Source organism: Coenobita brevimanus, chromosome 114, assembly GCF_032717465.1.
Source record: "Coenobita brevimanus isolate Jiangsu-jjx chromosome 114, ASM3271746v2, whole genome shotgun sequence".
In the NCBI taxonomy this organism is placed as follows: Eukaryota; Metazoa; Arthropoda; class Malacostraca; order Decapoda; family Coenobitidae; genus Coenobita; species Coenobita brevimanus.
Window position 1 is genome coordinate 3,836,662 of NC_137067.1, and position 22,500 is coordinate 3,859,161.

Below are 22,500 nucleotides of genomic sequence, written 5' to 3' on the forward strand. Positions count from 1 at the left end.
ACTGGGTTCACGTTCAGATGAGCCTTCAAAATAAAAACAAAAACAAGAGTGAGGGAGGAAGAAAGGAAGGCGGGAAGGGATGGATGGATGGATGAACAGATGGGATAGATGGATGGATGGAGGGAGGGAGGAAGGAAGGAAGGAAGAAAAGGAAGGAAGAAAAGGAAGGAAGGAAGGAAGCATGTTTACCTGAGAATGCACACCTCACCTGGGACAACTCTCTCTCTCTCTCTCTCTCTCTCTCTCTCTCCAGGTGCTCCCCCTTAGTCCTTAGGAATGTGTGTAAGGAGTCACATATGGGCGTGTGTGTGTGTGTGTGTGTGTGTGTGTGTGTGTGTGTGTGTGTGCGCGCGCGTGTGTGTGTGTGAGTGTGTGTGTGTGTGTGTGTGAGAGAGAGAGAGAGAGAGAGAGAGAGAGAAACAAGGACTGTGTAATAGGCAAACAAGAGTGGTGGTATGCAAGCCAAAAAGTGCCAATATATATGGTAACAGGGACAGGAGGTGGAAACACAGGAAGAGAAACAGGGACAGGAAGCAGAAAGACAGGAAGAGAAACAGCGGTAGGGACAAGATAGGGACAGGAGAGGCGGGTAGACAGGGGTAAAGAGAGAGAGAGAAGGAGCAGATGTGTGGGCGCGCGTGTGGTGAGGTATGCAGCTTGGCCACGTGTACGAGGTGACAGCACGTGCACCCCTCCTCAGACGGAAGTGACAGATGCTACACACACACACACACACACACACACACACACACACACACACACACCTACCGTCAGCTGACAAACACCCACACCATCCCGTCACCCGGCTGTGTGTGTGTGTGTGTGTGTGTGTGTGTGTGTGTGAGAGAGAGTGAGAGAGAGAGAGAGAGAGAGAGAGAGAGAGAGAGAGAGAGGAATGTGAAGGAGTACAAAGGTGACCTGAGAGGGAGGGGGGGGAGGATGAGGGAGAGTAGCAGGATGAAGGATGAGGGGGAGGAGTGTGAGGGAGGTATTGGAGTGGTGAGGGGGAGGAATGGAGAGGAAATAATGTGGATGAGGGAGGAATGAGAGTCAGGGAGGAGAGATGAATGAGTTAGGAAAGGGGGAGGGGAGAAATGGGGAGGAATGAGTGAGGGAAGAGGGAGGAATGAGAGTGAAAGAAGGGGGAGTTGAGAGGAGAAAGGAAAGGATGAAGAGAAAGTGGGGAGATGGAAGCTGCGTGAACTGAGAAATTGTGAGCGAGAGGGAAGGAAAGTGAGGGAGGTGAGGGAGCACTATGAAGAGAGGGGGAAGGAGGGTGAGAGAGGGGGAAGGAGGGTGAGAGAGGGGGAAGGAGGAAGTGTTTATTGTCTAAGTCTTGTAATACATTCATTCATTCATTGCCAGACGCCATGTATCCCAAACGGGGTGGTCAAGGCTTAGAGTTAATTGTTTTACAGGGAGGGGCACTAATCCTCCACCAACCCCACTTGACACGTAGGGAGAAATACACTGATGGATAAAAATTACATACATTAGTTTCATATTTACAAAACAACCTTCATATGGGCGTATAATTATCGACAACAGAGGTGTGACAGAGGGGGGAGTGAGCTGGGAGCAGGGCAGTGAAATGGCGGGGGACAGGGAGACATGGAGGCGATTTGTTTGTGGCCACCCCTTACAGGATTTAGGCGTCTGGCAATAGATAGATAGTTTTCTTGATGTTTTTTTCCAATTAGGTGTTCATATACTCAAAAATTGACTCAAAATTCCACTGCTACTCAAAAAAGGTGACTGGGCAAATTCCTCCCATTTCCAAAACCAATTAAATGAAAAACTGTGATATCTTTAAGACAAAAAAAACTCCCCGTAGCGCCTTTGCTTATGCGATTTATTTTTTTATCTTATTACCACCCTCCTCCCTGCCTGTCTGTCGTTACTATATTCTTGTGTGTTATTCAGAAAGCTTACCTAACACCTCTTCCTTAGCGATTTATTTCTGATTCTGCTCCGTTACTATATTCCTGTGCGTTATTCATCCAATCTAAGTCGACATTACAAAAATTTAAGATGCAAAAAAGGGGATGTTAATGGGCAGTTTGCAAAATAAATCGCTAAGGAAGAGGTGTTAAGGAGCTTTCTTAACCAACTGCCAGGTGGTTGGCTGATCAGGAGACAGACGGGAAGGAAGTTGTTGGTATGACTGCTGGGTAACGGAAAGGAAGTTGGGAGGATGAATCGCCAACTGGAGGAAGTTTGGGGAAAGCAAGGTGGGAGGTGTAAGAATGAGGCGCCGGTGAGCAGACGTTAGGTACTTTGGATTCAAAATTGGGTCAAGGAAGGAAGGGACAGAGAGAGAGAGAGAGAGAGAGAGAGAGAGAGAGTACCGCACGCACACACACACACACACACACACACACACACACACACACACACACACACACACACACACACACACACACACACGCACACACACACACACACACACGCACACACACACACACACACACACGCACACACACATACACATACATACACACACACACACACGCACACACACACACACACACACACACACACACACACACACACACACACACACACACACACACACACACACACACACACACACACACACACTTCCCGTACACAAACACACCCTATATATCACTATTCTCAGCATCGCCTTTCCTGACAAGCCAACCATATCCTGCATCTTCATTTTACCAGTTACAAACACGAAAAAAATTTCCAAGTTATTATATTCCAGTTATCAGAGAGACTAACGAGGAGAGCATGTGAGTGGTGGAGGAGGAGACCAAGGAGGAGATGGAGGGATGGAGTGAAGTATATTTGAGAGAGGGGGGGATGGAGAGTGAGAGACTAACGAGGAGAATGTGTGTGAGTGGAGTGGGGGAGAGGGATAGGGCGAGCAAGGATGAGATGGAGGGACGGAAAGAAGAAGTATATGAAAGAGAGATGATGTAGAGTGAGAGACTAACGAGGAGAGTATGTGAGTGACGTGAAGTGGAGGAGAGGGAGGGGGAGACAGAGGAGGAGATGGAGGGATGGAATGGAGAGATATATGGGAAAGGGGGTTGTGAGATGGGAGCAGGGCAAAGAAATGGCAGGGGACAGGGCGACATGGAGGCGATTTGTTTGTGACCACCCGTTACAAGATTAAGACGTTTGACTATAGAAAGACAGATTCCTACAAAAATCTTCAGGTATCTTATTAATATCTTTACTTGCCAAAATTCATGTCTTAGCGGTACATTTCTTTCTTTGACAATTATTAAAGTCATAAATACACTTACATAATTTAATTCCATAGTTTTTGTTATTTCCTACTTATACCACTATTACTACTACTACTACTACTGCTGCTGCTACTACTACTACAGCCTACCAAACATCATCGTAGTGAAGGAATGATAAAACCGTAACTCCCTTATGATTGACGTAAATGAGATGTGTGGCGTACCAACCCAACCGCTGTTTAAGACTTACATATATAACTCGGGTGGCCGGACCTGATGTGTGGGGGAGGCGAGGGATTACAAGTGTTTCCTGAGACGGTCTGGGTGGCGAGGACCAGGGCACAGACCACACCAGGGGATTAAAAGAAAAAAGAAATCCTACAACTGCTAATCCTAAGTTGCCCCACCTCCATCACGAGCTAAAAATGAATAATCAGAGACACAATGTACAGTCGCCAGCAAAACTCGTGTCCTCATCTGCTCTTCTCTCCATGGGTTTCAGATATTATGTGTGGGTCATGAGGACTGATTATTATTATTTTGGTTACAGATCAATGTCATCAGTGTCATTTCCTGTGGGTTTACGAGACATTTCCAAAGTTCAAGAATCAAAAAATAAGAAAAAAAAAAAAAACATGAGAGAAAGGGGACAAGAATTATAATGATGGAGTAGACTGCAGGCCTACATGGGAAGTATTCTGTCTATCTATCTATAGCCAGACGCCATAATCCCGTATTGGTTTGCCGTTTGTCTCCGAGTTTGTTGTTTTACGGGGAGGGGCACGAACCCTCCGTCAACCTACTTATTGGCAAGTAGGGAACACATATGGGTTTATTATATGGTTACCACCTAGCGTTGTAAATGGTTTCCTGGCTTACAGGAAACCATTAGGATTGTCACTCAATATAAAGCTAACTCTAATGGAAAGAAGAGCAATAAAAAGTGACAAGAAAGATGGGAGAAATAGGAAGAGACGAAGGCAGACACAGAAAAAGAATGGGTGAGGGAAGAAGTAGGCAGCACTACATGAAGTGAGTGGATGATGATGAGAAATAGGAAGAGAGGAGGGCAAACATAATAAGAATGATAAAGGTGAGGGAAGAAGTAGGCAGCACTACATCAAGTGAGTGGATGATAGTGAGAAATAGGAAGAGAGAAGGGCAGACACAGAAATAGAATGATACAGGTGAGGGAAGAAGTAGGCAGCACTACATCAAGTGAGTGGATGACGGTGGTATAACGGGGGATAAAATGCCTGTATTAATCTTAAGTTGGTTTGTCTCTATCACGAGCGTAAGACCGATTCACAAACACTTAGGATGAGAGAGAGAGAGAGAGAGAGAGAGAGAGAGAGAGAGAGAGAGAGAGAGAGAGAGAGAGAGAGAGAGAGAGAAATGCTGTAATATAGGAATTGCTGTTACCACTAATCAAGTAGTAGTAGTAGTAGTAGTAGTAGTAGTAGTAGTAGTAGTAGTAGTGTGTGTGTGTGTGTGTGTGTGTGTGTGTGTGTGTGTGTGTGTGTGTGTGTGTGTGTGTGTGTGTGTGTGTGTGTGTGTGTGTGTGTGTGTGTGTGTGTGTGTGTGTGTGTGTGTGTGTGTGTGTGTGTGTGTGTGTGTGTGTGTGCCGATTAGAATATTTCCTGCCCAGCTGCTATACGTCGCACCGGAAAAGAGATCAGAGAATGAGAGACTGACTGGGAGAGTACGTCAGTGAAGTGAGGAGGGGAAGACCGAGGATGTGCTGGAGGGATGGGGTGAAGATTTATAAGACGGGGTGAGTTGGAGGGAAGTCAGACAGATGGCAGAAGATAGAATAAGAGACTGACTAGTAGAGTAAGTCAGGTTTTGGTTAGCGAATTTGACTGCTATCTGAATGAGCGCTAGATCATGCCCAGTCTGAAGGAGGGAAGAGTTTGGAGATACGAAAATACTGATGGATTTGGAGGAGTGAGGGGTGTAAATGAGGAAATACAGGAGGAAATGTAGGAGGACAGACCAGAGGAAGACAACGGGTAGATATCCTAGCCGGAGAAGTACTGAGGAATATTAACAGGTAAAGGAGACGAAGAGAAGGTGCAAATAAGAGGGATATTTAAAAGGAATATTAGCTGGAATTATCAGGAAGACGTGGAGGGTAAATATATGTAAGTCTGAGAACTGAGGAATATTAACAGGTAAAGAAGAGGAAGAGAAGGATGGGAAACTATGGAAGGGATGGGAGCAGTATTGAGTAAGATGGGTGGGAATGTTATGAAGAGAGCTACTGAAGGTTCTCTCTCTGTCATGCAGTCCTACCTAGTTTACAGTCCTTCCTCTCCTCTTCACCCCACCCCTCTCTCTCTCTCTCTCTCTCTCTCTCTCACACACACACACACACACACACACACACACACACACACACACACACACACACACTGGCACCTCAATGTCTGTATAGTCTATGTATCTCCATGTAGCCTAGAGGGCCAGCCTTTCAAGCAGAATCTAAGCCGTTCATTCACACACACGTTCTCATATTTTTATTATTATTATTATCATTATTACGGAGTGCGAGAGACTAACGAGGAGTGTACGTGAGTGAGTTGGAGGGGGGGAGAAGGAGGGGGAGGCCAAGGATGAGATGGAGGGGGGAGATGGAGGGGGGGAGATGGAGGGGGGAAGATGGAGGGGGGAAGAAGGAGGGGGAAGAAGGAGGGGGAGGCTAAGGATGAGATGGAGGGATGGAGTGGAGAGGTATATAAGAGAGGGGTGTGTGAGCTGGGCGCAGGGCAGTGAAATGACGGGGGACAGAGCGACATGGAGGCGATTTGTTTGTGGCTACCCCTTATGGGATCAAGGCGTCTGGCAATAGATAGACAGACAGATCATTGTTATTACTATCATCATCATCATCATTATTATTATTATTATTATTATTATCATTATCATTCTACTACTGCCTCCCTGGGACCTCAATGTCTGAATAATCTATGTATCTATGCAACCCACAGGCCTGCCGTTCACCCAGCCGTTCACGTTCAGAAGCGCCGTGTGAAGAACGCAGCCACTGGAGCGTAACGGAGGCTTGAAGGTGACTTATTCCCACCTGTTCAACAGCTGGTGTGTGTGTGTGTGTGTGTGTGTGTGTGTGTGTGTGTGTGTGTGTGTGTGTGTGTGTGTGTGTGTGTGTGTGAGAGAGAGAGAGAGAGAGAGAGAGAGAGAGAGCGTGTGTACAGGTATGTATGGTACTGTGCTCTGTGTGTGTGTGTGAGTGTGTGTGTGTGTGTGTGTGTGTGTGTGTACGCTCCCAGATGGCTATTGGCAACATGTGTACAACCGCAGAATGTAGTCATAAAGACGTACACACGATCTCGCCAAGTGTTTTATTACGTGTACACTTTTGCCTGACGGAGGTTGAGCAATGTGTACACTTTTTTGTGGATTACCTAACACCTCTCCCTAAGCGATTTATTCCTATTATATTTTATGATTCTCTTTATTATTGATGGGAAACTAAGGCGATATTAAAAAATGATAATGCAAATGAATAATGATGGAAAATATACAAAAACAAATCGCTATAGAGAAGGTGTTAAGCAGCCTACTAATTCTAATCCCATCAATAATAATGCTAAATCCCTACTAATCCCCTTAATACTATGCAAAAAATAAATCGCTATAGAAAAGGTGTTCAGGAGCTTACTAACACTAATTCAATACTAATCTGTCTGTTTATTGCCACACGTCGTTAGGGTGGGGTGGCCACAAACAAATCGCCTCCACATCGCCGTCCCCCGCCATTTCGCTGCCCTCCCCCCAGCTCACCCCCCCTCTCTCATATACCCTTTAATAAAATAAAGTCGCCTGGTGGTAGGATAACACTGTGGCTTTATTGACAGCTGAATAAAACCGTATGGAATTATTACACGGAATAATTGAGTTGTATCGACCATGAGAGGACTACTTGTTTTCTTGTTTTATTATTATTATTATTATTATTATTACTGTTGGCGCCTGGTGGTTTAGTGGGTAATTCAGGTGCTCCGGATTGAGGCTGTTTAAGTTTATATCCAAGGGGTGGTTGGGGTTTATTGCTCACGTAATGCCACTCAGGGATGGGTGAGGCTGGTCACTCATCTCAAATGTCAGGACCAACTTGTCTAGCCCCGGACTCCTACGCTTCTCATGGGGCAACATAGGATTGGATGATAGATGGATGGAATTTATTATTATTACTATTACTTACTATTATTATTATTATTATTATTATTATTATTATTATTATCATTATTATTATTATTAACACTCAGGCTTTTATGACAGCTGAATATAATCGTTTGACGTTAAATGAAATAATCAGTTTAGGCTACACGTATGATGCAAAAACAATGAATGAATAAATGACAAAAAAAAGTCAATGAATGAATGTACACAAAAACAAAGGAGTGAATGAACGAATGAATAGACAAAAACAAAGAAAAGAATGAATGAATGAATGGATGAGTGAATGAATGAATGGATGAGTGAATGAATGAATGAATCAATGAATGAGTGAATAAATGAATGAACAGAAAAAAACAAAGGCATGAATGAATGGGTTAATGAATGAATGTATGAGTGAATGAGTGAATGAATGGAATGAATGATTGAATGAATGAATGAACGAACGAATGAATGAATGAAGACAAAAAGTGAATGACTGAATGAACAAAGACAAAAGCAAAGGAGTGAATGCATGAATGAATGAAAAGACAAAAACAAAGATGTGAATGAATGAATGAGTGAATGAATGAAAGAGTGAAAGAAATATATCAAAGACGTAACGAAACTGTGAAGCTCAGTTACCCTTCCCCTAACGACGATGCTTTGCCGATTTATTTTTTTACACTAAAAGACGAATTTACACAGTTTTGGGAGAACAAATTCGCCTAGAAGAGGTCAAATGTACCCAAAACTCTCTCACTCTGGGGACAACTCTAGGAGGCTATTACAGACGCCAGACGGGTTAATTATAGTGAGCCATAGGAGCCTAAAGGATAATATTGGTATCATTTAACCCTTACATGATACGGGCAACTCTAGCACTCCCATTCACCTAACGTTAACCATCTGTCACCTGAGAACAGATGGTTTTTGGGAGTCTCTCTCTCTCTCTCTCTCCCAGTACCTCCTCTTCCCCTTCCCTCCTCCCTCACTCTACTCTTGCTCTTTCCTCTCCCATCCTTCCTTCCCTCTTCCTCCCTTTTATATTCCCTTCTCCCTCCATCCCTACTCTCTCTCTCTCTCTCTCTCTCCCAATACGTGTGTGTGTGTGTAATCGTGGTGGTAGTGCGCACACCATTAATGATTGTGCATACAGCTTCCATATTGTCTACAGCCCTGACTGCGTGTGTGTGTGTGTGTGTGTGTGTGTGTGTGTGTGTGTGTGTGTGTGTGTGTGTGTGTGTGTGTGAAATCAAGACGCTGATCAATGCACAACAGGTGAAGACAGGTATCCAAGGCCTTGATGTTACTTACACTACAATTTCCACATCAACTTGTCTCCCAACACCCCAAACCCTTCCACACCTACACATGGACCTGTACGTGATGACTGTGTGTAGGCGACTCATTCTTTCAGTCGCAAGGTGTATTTTTCGACCATAAGTGTAAACTGATTGGGAGAGGGAAGGTGAGAGGGAAGACAGAGGTGAGGGTGGGGTGGGGTAGTGGGGTGAGGAGTGAGGGGGAGACTAAGAGGTGAGGGTGGGGTTGTGAAGGGTGGGGTTGTGGGGTGAGGGGTTGGGTTGTGGGGTGAGGAGTGGTCAGTATGAAGTGTGGGAATGTGGTATGAAATGTAGTGGTGTTAGTGTGGTGAGAGGTGTGTTATGACATGTCGTGATGTTAGTGTGGTGTGAGGTGTAGTATGAAATGTGGTGGTGTTGTGGTGAGCGGTGTGGTATAAGATGTGGTGGTGGTGGTGGTGTGGAGAGGTGTGGTGGTGGTGGTGTGGAGAGGTGTGGTGCGGTGGTGGTGGTGTGGAGAGGTGTGGTGCGGTGGTGGTGGTGTGGAGAGGTGTGGTGCGGTGGTGGTGGTGTGGAGAGGTGTGGTGCGGTGGTGGTGGTGTGGAGAGGTGTGGTGCGGTGGTGGTGGTGTGGAGAGGTGTGGTGCGGTGGTGGTGGTGTGGAGAGGTGTGGTGCGGTGGTGGTGGTGTGGAGAGGTGTGGTGCGGTGGTGGTGGTGTGGAGAGGTGTGGTGCGGTGGTGGTGGTGTGGAGAGGTGTGGCGGTGGTGTGGTATATATAGTGTGGTATGGTAGTGGTGGTGTGGTGAGGTGTGGTAGAGGTGTGGTGGTGTGGCTAGACTAATTAACAAGTTGTCTTCCTTGCTGACACGAGGGCTAAGATGTGCGAGTCAGGCTGCAGCTGGGATGGACACACACACACACACACACACACACACACACACACACACACACACACACACAAGGGGTAGTTCGTGGGGGTGATAACTGGGAATTCGTTCTGGATATCAGTATATTAAAAGAAAAATGTAACTTTCTGGAACATCGATGGTGTTGTTACTAACATTTATCAGAACTGCCATCGACAGATAATAATAATAATAATAATAATAATAATAATAACCACACCTGCATACATCACCTAAGTCTTCAGAAAAGCAAAAACAAATGAAACTACTAACACCATCACACAACACACCACTACTACTACTACTACACACACACACACACACACACACACAAAGGATTGCTAACTACACACAAACCACACACTGCTACTGGATCGTGCAAATGCTATGACAACACAAGGCAATCTGCAATAAGGTATTCTACACACAACACAACACTGTCACAAATACGAGAGTTGGCAGAGTTATACGTGTGTGTGTGTGTGTGTGTGTTAGTATATATTAGTAGTAGTCATAGTAGCAGCAGAAACAGCATATATCAGTAGTAGTAGTAGTAGTAGTGGCAGTAGTGGTGGTGGTGGTGCTAGTAGTAGTAGTAGCAGTAATGGTGGTGGTGGTAATGGTAACAGCAGCAGTAGCAGTAGTTGAAATAGTAGCAGAAACAGTATATAGTAGCAATAGTAGTAGTATGGAGTCAGCAAGTATAAGCTGAAAAAGTCATCGTAGTGAAGGGGAAATGGCAGCATATGACAGTGCCAGGCCGGAAGTGACCACAGAAGAGATTATAATTTGTGTCACGTATTGTAACTCATGAATATAATTAGTCTCTCTCTCTCTCTCTCTCTCTCTCTCTCTCTCTCTCTCTCCAAAAAATATTCATAGGGCTGACATGTTTTTCAATAATTACGAAATCTCTCTCTCTCTCTCTAAGTTTACCAAAAAATATTCATAGGCCGACATGTTCTTTTAATAGATTACAAATTGTCTCATCCCGTAACTCAAAAAGGACAATAAATTCTTAGTAAGTCGGTCTTTTTTTTACCTTCCTCTGGCCTTGGGTTCCTTCTTCCTTGCATTAAAAAAAGTAAACATTTAAGTACAGGTGTGTTTGGTCTCCTACTTTTAAAATATAGAAATCAAAGTATGTCACGCAGTAAAAAAAAAAAAAAAAAAAAAAAAAAATCTCGTTATAGGTCGCCTTTTTCCCTTCACTATTTTTTTTTTTCAATCTTATGTTAGTAAGACCTGAGGAAATTACAGAAAAAAAAATGCAAATCTAATATATTCCAGTCCAACCTATTAAGTCTGTCACTAAATCCTTCAGCACATGGAAAAAGTTCATATCTTTCCTGTAATATGACAAACTTGAAACGCGAACTGGAATGCAAGCTCGATTTTTGAAACACGGAATGGGATGCAAGCTCACAATTTTTGAAACGGGAAGTGGAATGCAAGCTCAATTTCTGAAACGCGAACTGGGATAAAAGCTCACAATTTTGAAACGCAAAGTGGGATGCAAGCTCAATTTTTGAAACGCAAACTGGGATGCAAGCTCACAATTTTGAAACGCGGAATGGGTGGCAAGCTCAATTTTGAAACGCTAATGCAAGCTCACAATTTTGAAACGCGAACTGGGATGCAAGCTCACAATTTTTAATATTTACTGATGAACATGACAAAAAGGAAACTCATTCTACCTTCCTAAAGCGCTGACAGAACTAAAGTGTGAGATGCAGGCTAACCATAATGAAGTTTATTTTGACAGATACCCAACCTCTTTCAGTCTCATTGGACTAATAACCAAGGAGACTCATTCCCACGTCATAAATATCCAGTTCGCTCAGACGTAAACAAACCACAATAACCGCAAGAATTCTATAAACGCCAAAACATAAGGGTTTGAATTCCACTTCGCACTATAAGGTTTAATCCTCAATCCCATGCCGTATTTAGTGTAATCTTGCTCTCCCACGACGATTTCCTTTAGCTTCAGATAATAAAAGGGCTTAATAGTGCGTTTATAAATCCTTTCACAACTACAGGCCCCCCAAAACTGAATAAAATCGTCAGGTTGTACGGAAAATGAAAAAAGTCACCGAATTGATGGGGTTAAGTATATGGCTCTCAACCCCTTTAATTCCAAGACAAATGTTTACTTTTGGAACATTCAGATCTGACTTTTTAGGAGAGCGTTATTTACCAAAGCACAAACGATGGCAAATTAACCCCCGCCAGTTCCAAAAATGTGACCAAAACCAGAAAAACTAATCTGAAAGCAGCAATAATTATATAAGTAATCGGACTGAACGAGCTAAAATAAAGTAAAATAAAAGGGGAGTGAACTTACTGAGGTCTGGAGTGTGTTGGTGGCTGAAAGGACGCCCAGCGGCTGTCTTGCACCGAGAGCCGAAATGGCAGAGATGTGGTGGTGGTTCAGGGTGTGGTTGTGTGTGGGGCTGCTACTTCCGGGGTTGTGGTAGTGGTGTGGCGAGGTTGGAGGGGTGAGGAATCTAGCTGTGGGCTCGTCCTTCAGGCCTGGGTGGTCCTCGAGTGCGTGTTGCAAGTCGCAGATGTAGTCTATCACGTGCTGGATAAGTTCGAGTCTCGTCACCTTGCGGTTCTTGGGAATGTGTGGTACAATCTCGCGAAGTTTGTCCAGGTACAGCCGCATCTCCGCCTCTACTTCGCCGTTAGGGGGGTGTCTGTGGGGGCGGCGACCCCTCTCACTGGGCATGCCCCCCGTCGCGCCCCCCATGGCACCAAGCTCATCTCGAGTCGGGCTCATCATGCTGTTAAAACTCACAATTTACCGAACTAACGACAGTATTTTTTTTTTCGGAATGTTCGTGGCTTTAGTTTCACAATTTGCCACTGAAGGACTGCGTTTTGGAATGTATGTGTGGCTTTTGAAGTCACAAATCCACAGTCAATTATGAGAAAGATTCAAGTGTCACTCAGCGTTGTGGTTGGCTGCTTCGGAATGTTAGTGGATTTTGAAATAATCTCACAAATTCACAGTCAGTCGGGAAGCTGCTGAATTGATTTTTAAGTGTGTAGCCTAGATTGCAAGTGTTTGTAGTAGCAGTGTGATCCGTTGTTTCGAAATAAGTTAACTCTTGGAAAGTGTCACAAACTCAGTTACTGACAGGTTACTGATGTACTTCTATGTTTGTAGCCTGTAGCTCTTGAACGACTGTCATAAAAACACAATCACTAGCAGGCTGCCGTACTTTTGTAAGCGTGTAAACTGCCCGTGACAAACAGCGGTGGGGTGCGGTGATGGGGAAGAAGCGACGTACTCACCACTCCACCTCCTGATCACGACTGACTCCACCTCCCGGCCTCCAACACTTATGAGGGCGAGGGACCACGTGGGAGAGCGGAGTGCAGCTGTCCGGAGCTCACGTTCACCTCCCAGCTCACCCTTGCCTCCTGTGACACCACCACAACGACACGACTGAACGCCACACTCCCGCAACAGGCAAAGAGGAAGATTACGCTCCTACCACTTCGTCCCTGCACATTCCCGCCTCTCATTCATCTTTATTTAACCTGTGCGTGCATGCCTAACAGACAAATACTCATAGTGCTATAGAATTAATTATTTTACCACTCCCAAGCTGTATATCAAGGTAGGAGCGTTTTTAGAGATGCGTACGAAGCATAATGGAAAACTCTAGGGACGGGCAAACGTTTGTGTAGGAGCCCCGGATGCGCCAATCGGGTTTGTTTTTCCCACGAACGTCACGCGGGGCGGAGCGAAAGGGCCAATGAGAGCCTCCCTAACAAACCGTCTGGGCCACCACTATCACCTGGTACTACATTTAAACAGTATCTTTGGCTTACTTATGCTTTTATATTCACTCAAACAACTACCACGCACTTCATAGCCAAACTAAGGTGATTAATGACGTGGAAAATGCGACGAAACTACAGGATAAGTATGAACGACGAAGATGACGTGGTTATCGAAAGAATTGGCCAAAAATCTTTATAAATTCTGCTCTGGTCCTCTCGCACGTGGTTTTGTGTTGCCAACGTGCGCTTTAAGACGTCAAATGTTCCATGAATGATTTTAACCCCTTCAATCCGACGTATTTTTGCCACAAGAGGCTAGACATACAAGAACAACGCGGCCTTTTCTTCTTCCTCCTCCTCCTCCTCTTTTTCTTCCTCTTCCTCCTCCTCCTCCTCTTTTTCTTCCTCTTCCTCCTCCTCCTCTTCCTGCATCTCTTCTTCCTCCTCTTGAAAACACTGAAATTAACCTTCAATATATTTATGTAATTCCACAGCATAAAATTTCACAGGATATTCTCATGGTCCCGCCCCACCCCACCCCACCCCACTACACTCCCAGCTCACTCCCCTACCCATTACCCTCTCCCACGCCCATTTCTCCCCCTCGCCCACGCCCACTTCTCCTCCCACCCCCCTCCCGCCCACAATATATTAAAAACCTGGAGAATATAAGCCTACGCTACACAACTAATCCTACAACACACACTTTTCACGTTACACACACTGCTCTAAGGCCCACCGCCCAACAACACGCCAGCCCATCCCGCCCGCTCCTCTGCACACCACTCCTACTGCTTTCCTTCGGCATCTACGCTTGTTTTTCTTACTCTTACTACCACTAGACGATTTTATTCAGCTGAAGAGAGATTTGCTGCCACTATGAGGTTTCTGATGGCTATACCTAATAATAATAATACTAATAGTAGTAGTGGTAGTAGTAAAATACAATAAAATAATAATAATAATAATAATAATAATAATAAAACATAATAATAACAGTAACACCATCACCACCACGACCATCAACAACAATAATAATAATAATAATAACAATAATAAGCCAGTATTGATGACACCTAATTCTAATTCCAAGTCCAAAAGTCTCCCTTAATCGTAATAAGAAGGGTGTGCAGGGAGAAACAGCCTAATAACCCTGGTAGGCAGTGGAGGGTTCATTGCAGCTGGTGTTCAGAGGCGGAGATCCGGCACGTTCAGCGTTCACAGAGCCAAGACGTTCACTATCAATTAAATCCCGTCACGCAGCTGAATACGGAAAATATTGAAACATCAGCCATCATCATAACGTGTATAAGAAATGATGATGATGGGGAGGCCAAGGAATTATGTAGCATGAACCCACTACTGTGAAAATGATAAGATTCGGGAACGTATATACCGGAATATATATATATATATATATATATATATATATATATATATATATATATATATATATCTTTGTATGTGTCTGTGTGCGTTTGTTCCTTTCTTTCAAGAGAACGGTAACAGATATCGACCTAATTTATTTTTCGTTAGGTCGGGGTAAGTCCAGGAAGGGTTACAAAAAAATGGCCATCGCGTGCGACGCAACGGCGCAAAATTGTCGCAAATCGACATGCGAAAATATGCAAAAATAATTTTTTGTTAGAGTTGGTCATTGTGGGCTTAATAACGATATGGAAACAAAGATATGGTATATGCAAACATTTTATGAGAGAGAGAGAGAGAGAGAGAGAGAGAGAGAGAGAGAGAGAGCACATCCTGGAAGATGGCTGACAAGAGGCTAATGCAGCAGCTGTGTGTGTGTGTGTGTGTGTGTGTGTGTGTGTGTGTGTGTGTGTGTGTGTGTGTGTGTGTGTGTGTGTGTGTGTGTGTGTGTCACACTGAGAAATTCACTTCCTTGGCTGGCCTGTGGGAGGGGTGTGGGTGGGATGGATTGGGGTGTGGGGCAGGTTGTGGGTGGGATAAGGTGTGGGTGGGACGGGGTGGGGAAGGGTGTGGGTGAGACGGGGTGGGGAAGGGTGTGGGTGAGACGGGGTGGGGGAGGGTGTGGGGGAGACGGGGTGGGGAAGGGTGTGGGTGGGGTGTAAGTGGGTGGGACGGGGTGGGATAGGGTGTGGGGGCAGGGTGGAGGGGCTAGGGCATCCAGGTGGGCAGGTGTGTGGGGCGAGGCGGCAGGTGTGTGGGGCGAGGTGGCAGGTGTGTGGGGCGAGGTGGCAGGTGGTGACGAGGACAGCATGTTGAGCGAGCCAGGTGGGTAAGTGACGCCGCCACACGCACGTCACACCTCACAGCTGGCCACTAGACTGACACACACACACACACACACACACACATCTCTGCTCTACTCAAACGCTCATACCAAAAAACACACACACACACACACACACACACACACACACACACACACACACACACACATCTGCTCTACTCAAACGCTCATACCAAAACACACACACACACACACACACACACACACACACACACACATCTCTGCTCTACTCAAACGCTCATACCAAAACACACACACACACACACACACACACACACACACACACACACACACACTTATCTCCGCTCTTCAAAGCTCTAATCAATAAAGCATCAATTAAAGCTTTGTATCAATTATTTACGGTGAGTAGATGGCTTAATTCACTATAGTAGGTATGATGCAGGGTATGGTGTAGTCACAATCACCATACTCCTTTCACCTTAACTTGGCTCAGATTTTCGTCCTTTTTGCAGCTTATTTCACGTAGCTCAGTGGCTTAAAAGTGCTACCTGCATTCTTTCCACAGCACTTCTTCGTTACTAGCATCAAATTCTAGTACAAATCTACTGTTGCAGGTTACTATTCAAGATGGAGAGATGGTAATTTTAGGCCAAGTTAAAAAGTGTTTAGTTTCTTTGAGAGAGAGAGAGAGAGAGAGAGAGAGAGAGAGAGAGAACTATGGTACAAGGAGGAAGAGGGTGCGAGGTAAGCAGTAACTCTCTCTGGCGATCCTTTGTACCTCATCACCTGCCTAACCTCACCCTGCCTTACCTCACCCCACCCCACCCTACCCCATCTCACCCTACCCTCCTTTACCCCATCCCACCCTACCTTACCTCACTCCACCCCATCCCACCCCACCATATCTTACCTCTCCGTACCCCACCCTACCCTATCCTACCTTATCCCACCCCATCCTATCTTACCCAACCCCACCTCACCCTACCCTCTTTTACCCCACCCCACTTCACCTCACCCTGTCCCACCACACACTCACACCTGCCTCCACACACCTGCACACCACACACTTTCACCCAGACTTCCTCCTCACCTCCCCGCCTTCACTCGCACCTGTAAACACAAGGCCAAGAAGTGACCTAAAATTTCTAGTTCTCTTTTAAGGTATTTCCGTCTCCTTCCCTAAAATATTACAGGGAATCATTTAAGGGGAAAAAAGATACAATTTTCCTTATTCTTATCTCTCTAGAAGACTCCCAAACACCTTTTCTTTAGTGATTTATTTCGCTTCACAGTCCAATTCCGTCTCCTTCCCTAAAAAATAAGAATCATTTAAGGGTACTGAAGGATACAATTTCCCTTATTCCAATCACTCAATTAGGTTCCCAAACACCTTTTCTTTAGTGATTTATTTCGCTTCACAGTCCAATTCCGTCTCCTTCCCTAAAATATTAAAGGGAATCATTTAAGGGTTAATAAGGATACATATTCCATTATTCCTATCACTCAATTAGGCTCCCAAACACCTTTTCTTTAGCGATTTATTTTGTTTCACAGTACATTTCCGTCTCCTTCCCTAAAATATTAAGGGAATCATTTAAGGGTAAAGAAAAACACAATTTCCCTTATTCCTATCTCTCTAGAAGACTCCCAAACACATTTTCTTTAGCGATTTATTTATAAGTTATCAATGAGGAGTATAATGATAAACGTAACACAGAACAGGTTAGCAAGGTGTAATAAGCACACTAAATCGCTTAGGAAAAGGTGTTAGGGAGCTTCCTTAACCACCGAGAATACGGGAAATGGAGATATAGTTTCTTCACATTTACTTGGCTCAGTTTTTCGTTGTTTTCCTATCTATTTCGTGTGTGTGTGTGTGTGTGTGTGTGTGTGTGTGTGTGTGTGTGTGTGTGTGTGTGTGTGTGTGTGTGTGTGTGTGTAGTAGTAGTAGTAGTAGTAGTAGTAGGTAGTAGTAGTAGTAGTAGTAGTAGTAGTAGTAGTAGTAGTAGTAGTAGTAGTAGTAGTGGTAGTAGTTCAATTCAATTCAATCAGCTTTATTTCGTATCTCTCGCTACATAGAAAATAATACATTTCACCATCATAAAGATGTACTGTAATAGCAGCAGCAGCAACAGAACCGCATAAGCAGCAGCAGCAGCAGCAGTACATACATAACCGGAAATTATACAAAATACTGTAAACATGCACATTACACAGTAGAGGGTGTACTGTACAATTATATACAAAAGAAAAAATCACAAAAAAAAAACCCTGAAGGCATCACAGTGCACACACATTATTATCCTATTAGAGAAAAAATAGCATCAATAAAATATTTAAAAAGAAATGTCCAATGTAAAAAAACAAAGATGTCATCAATACAATTAAAAAGAAGTCCTAGGTGAAATATACAAGCTAGTAGTAGTAGTAGTAGTAGTAGTGGTGGTTGTGGCGGCAGTAGCGGTAGCAGTAGTAGTAGCAGTAGTAGTAGTAGTAGTGGTAGTAGAAGTAGTAGAAGTAGAAGTAGTAGTAGTAGTAGTAGCAGTGGGGGTGGTGGTACTAGCGGCAGCAGCAGTAGTAGCAGCAGCAGCAACAGCAGCAGCAGTAGCAGCAGCAGCAACAGCAGCAGTAGCTGCAGCAGCAGCAGCAGCAGCAGTAGCGGCAGCAACAGCAACAGCAGCAGTAGCGGCAGCAACAGCAACAGCAGCAGTAGCGGCAGCAACAGCAACAGCAGCAGTAGCGGCAGCAACAGCAACAGCAGCAGTAGCGGCAGCAGCAACAGCAGCAGTAGCAGCAACAGCAGCAGTAGCAGCAACAGCAGCAGTAGCAGCAGCAGCAACAGCAGCAGTAGCAGCAGCAGCAGCAGTAGCGGCAGCAGCAGCAGTAGCGGCTGCAGTAGCAGTAGTACAGAGATGAAATGACTGGATGGATATGTAGTGCATCCTTGAATGATAGGCCTGAGGGGGAGGCTAGGATTGCGAATGAAGAGTTGGGAGGAAGGATGGGACTTGAATGTATTGTTGTGATGAGAAGGGGTAGACTGAGATAGTTTGATCCTGTGGAGAGGATGGAGGATGACAACTGGGTGCGGACGGTGAGAGATATGAACGCTGATGGTCGAGTCGCAAGAGGCAGACCGAAAAAGACCTGGGACGAGGTCATACAGTGTCACCTCAGGGATAAGGGACTGAACGGAGAGGCTGCCAGAGATCAAGCACGTGGAAAGCCGCCATTAGGTGATCAAGACCGACAAATGCAATCATAATGCAGCCTTTACAAACGAAAGAACGAACAGAAGTACTTGAAAGTACAAAATCTTTTTTCATTTACTAATATTCTGCCAACTTGATGCGGGGTTGGGTGTAATCTGTCCATATTAACGAAGGCCAGTGTGTGTGTGTGTGTGTGTGTGTGTGTGTGTGTGTGTGTGTGTGTGTGTGTGTGTGTGTGTGTGTGTGTGTGTGTGTGCGTTTCCTTTCTGTAGGCCATGAAAAATACGACAGCTCAAAAATGCACGAGTCAGGACCCCCCCCAACCCCCCCCGGGGTCAACCAAAACTAACCCCACCCCCTCTAGATCTCCCCAGACAAGCCCCCCACCCCCTCTAGAACTCCCCAACAAGCTGCCCTCCCTCTAGAACCACCACTGAGCTATAAAAAACGTGAAAAACACCTGATCATACCTTGCACACCTCTCAGTTGCTCCTCTCTCGCTGGCTTCACTTACCTTGCCTCTCAAAGTACTCGATGGGATGGTGAGGCCTGGGGATGAAAGCAGAAGAATAATCAGTACGTATCGCCTTACACGAGGTGATTTAGGCAGTCAAGGAGCTATGTTTGTCTTCCCTTACAACCAGCAACCATCGATGTTATATTAAGGTGCCTATAGAGAGTGGGAGGGATAGGGTAGGGGGAAATGGACAGAGAGAGAGAGAGAGAGAGAGAGAGAGAGAGAGAGAGAAACAATAGTAATAATAATAATATGACGATGATGATGACAGAGAGAGAGAGAGAGAGAGAGAGAGAGAGAGAGAGAGAGAGAGAGAGAGAGAGAAACAATAGTAATAATAATAATATGACGATGATGATGACAGAGAGAGAGAGAGAGAGAGAGAGAGAGAGAGAGAGAGAGAGAGAGAGAGAGAAACAATAGTAATAATAATAATATGACGATGATGATGACAGAGAGAGAGAGAGAGAGAGAGAGAGAGAGAGAGAGAGAGAGAGAGTAATAACAGTAATATGACGATGATGATAGAGAGAGACAGAGAGAGAGAGAGAGAGAATAATAGTAATGATGATAATAATAATAATAAATAATAATAATAATATGACGATGATGATAATGAGAGAGAGAGAGAGAGAGAGAGAGAGAGAGAGAGAGAGAGAGAGTCTAACCAGCCTGTGAATAAAAAAAAAAAAAAAATAAGATGATTCTAATCAGTTTGAAAATCGGTGTAAAAAAATTTGTCTACGATTCTGACCGGCACTATAATCGCACCCGGGTTCTTTCAGTTGCCAGCCAGACGTGCTAACCCATGCAGCCCCGGATCCCCCTCCTGGAGATGCGGGTATGTTTGCAAGAGAGCCAGCAGCCTAAATAAAGTGACGCGCCGTGGGGAAGGACCAGGGCGGGGTATGGTTTGGAAATGCTTACTTGCGAATTTTGGTCTGCAAGTTAATATATCGACAATGGTATTTTTTGTTTTTAACACTAGCAAAAATCGCGCTAAAAACACATATACCGTGTAAATATATCTATCTGTCTATCTATAGCCAGACGCCATAATCCCGTAAGGGGTGGCCGTCTGAGTGAGTTGTTTTTCGGGGAGGGGCACTAACCCTCCACCAACCCACTTGTTGACACGTAGGGAACACGTATGGGTTGGTTATATGGTTACCACCCAGCGTTGTAAATGGTTTCCTGGCTTACAGGAAACCATTAGGTTGTCACTCAATGTAAAGCCACCTGAAAAGGAAAGAAGAGTAACAAAAAGTGACAGGAAAGATGGGAGAAATAGGAAGAGAGGAGGACAGGCACAGAAAAAGGATGATAAAGGTGAGGGAAGAAGTAGGTAGTACTACATCAAGTGAGTGGATGATGGTAAGAAATAGGAAGAGAGGAGGACAGACAGTAAAACAATGATAAAGGTGATGGAAGAAGTAGACAGCACTACAGCAAGTGAGTGGATGATGGTAAGATATAGGAAGAGAGGAGGGCAGACACAGAAAAAGAATAATAAAAGTGAGGGAAAAAGTAGGCAGCACTACATCAAGTGAGTGGATGATAGTGAGAAATAGGAAGACAGAAGGGCAGACAGAAAAAGAATGATAAAGGCGATAGAAGAAGTAGGCAGCGCTATATCAAGTGAGTGGATGATGTCATTTTAGCAAGAATTTTATGAATAATGTTAAGCATCGACTTGCCCGTAAATATGAGTACAAGATCGAAACACCGTCCATCTTTTCAGTGTTCTAGAAATGGAGAATGAAAGACTAAGAGGGTGTATGTGGGTGAAGTGGAGGGAAGAAGAGGGAGGGGAAGACCGAGGATGAGGTGGAGGGATGAAGCTTAGAGGTATATGAGGGAGGGGGAAGTGAACTGGGGGGAGGGCAGGCAAATGGTGGGTGACTGAGCGACATGGAGGCGTTTTGTCTGCGGCCACCCTTTGCGGGATTAGGGCGTCGGGCTATAGATAGATAGATATAGATAGATAGATAGATAAACTGCTTATAACTCCTTCTTTACGGCTAAATCAATGCAAAACACTACTCAGGAAATAACTGATAATACTGCTAATAACAATAAAAATAACAATAACAAATAACAATAATAAAAATAACACGAAAATAAATAACAAATAACAAAATAATAATAATAATAATAATAATACACGGCTAGCCAAATAACTGATATAATTAATCTATTTTCACAAGGTATTTATCTACTCAAAACGCAATTTATACTAATACTAGGAAAATTATCTATCTATCTATCTTCTATCTATTGCCAGTCGCCTTAATCCCGTAAGGGGTGGCTACAAACAAATCGCCTCCAAGTCGCCCTGTCCCCTGCCATTTCACTGCCCTGCTCCCAGCTCAAACCCCCCTCTTCTCATATACCTCTCCACTCCATCCCTCCATCTCATCCTTGGCCTCCCTCTCCCTCTCCCCCCTCCACCCAACTCATATACACTACGAAAAGTATCAATGTCGATATTATACACTTCCTTGTAGTCCCCCCTCAATCCCTATCCCCAGAAAGGAGGAAGGAGAATAACGAAAGGGGAACTCAGCCAGCAGTCCACTAGGTTCACGTTCAGATGAGCCTGGGGTGAAAACTACTCCTATACTCTTTTGACTCTAACTTGGCCAAAAAGTTCCATCTCTCCCCTATGAAATCTAAATGTAACAAGAGATTAATGGTAGAATGTGGTGCTAGTCACGAGGAAGTGCTAGAGAAAGGGTGCACAGTCGTAGCATTATCTTTGTCTCTTCGCCGCACTGTTGCATCTTTATCTCATTTCTATCGCTACTTCAATGGTCACTGCTCCTCTGAACTGTCTGCTTGCGTCCCTCCACCACTACGGCGGGCACGTAGCACCCGTCTAGCAACTACCATCCCTTTTCTGTCCAACTCTCTAATGCAAGAGTTAACCGTTACTCCCAGTCCTTCATGTATGCAACAGGTCAACTCTGGAACTGTCTCCCTCTGTCTGTATTTCCTACTGCCTATGACCTCCAGTGTGAGTAGGTAAGTAGGTCAGTCTGTGGGTAGGGAGGTAGGCACGTAGGTAGGTAATGCTCCCAGTCCTCCATGTACACAACAGGTCAACTCTGGAACTGTCTCCCTCTGTCTGT

The 22,500-nt window shown here is 44.6% G+C and overlaps 1 protein-coding gene across 1 annotated transcript in view; it reads right to left on the reverse strand.

Moving 5' to 3' along the window:
- LOC145418426 (uncharacterized) overlaps window positions 1–12,397 on the reverse strand; it is a 30,244-nt gene extending 17,847 nt beyond the window's left edge. Inside the window, exons 1-2 of the mRNA XM_080286840.1 lie at window positions 11,957–12,397; window positions 6,158–6,160 (exon numbers count right to left, since the gene is read on the reverse strand). Coding sequence (XP_080142966.1) covers window positions 6,158–6,160; window positions 11,957–12,397 — 444 coding nt within the window. The remainder of the gene's footprint in view (window positions 1–6,157; window positions 6,161–11,956) is intronic.
- Between the last annotated feature and the right edge of the window lie 10,103 nt (window positions 12,398–22,500).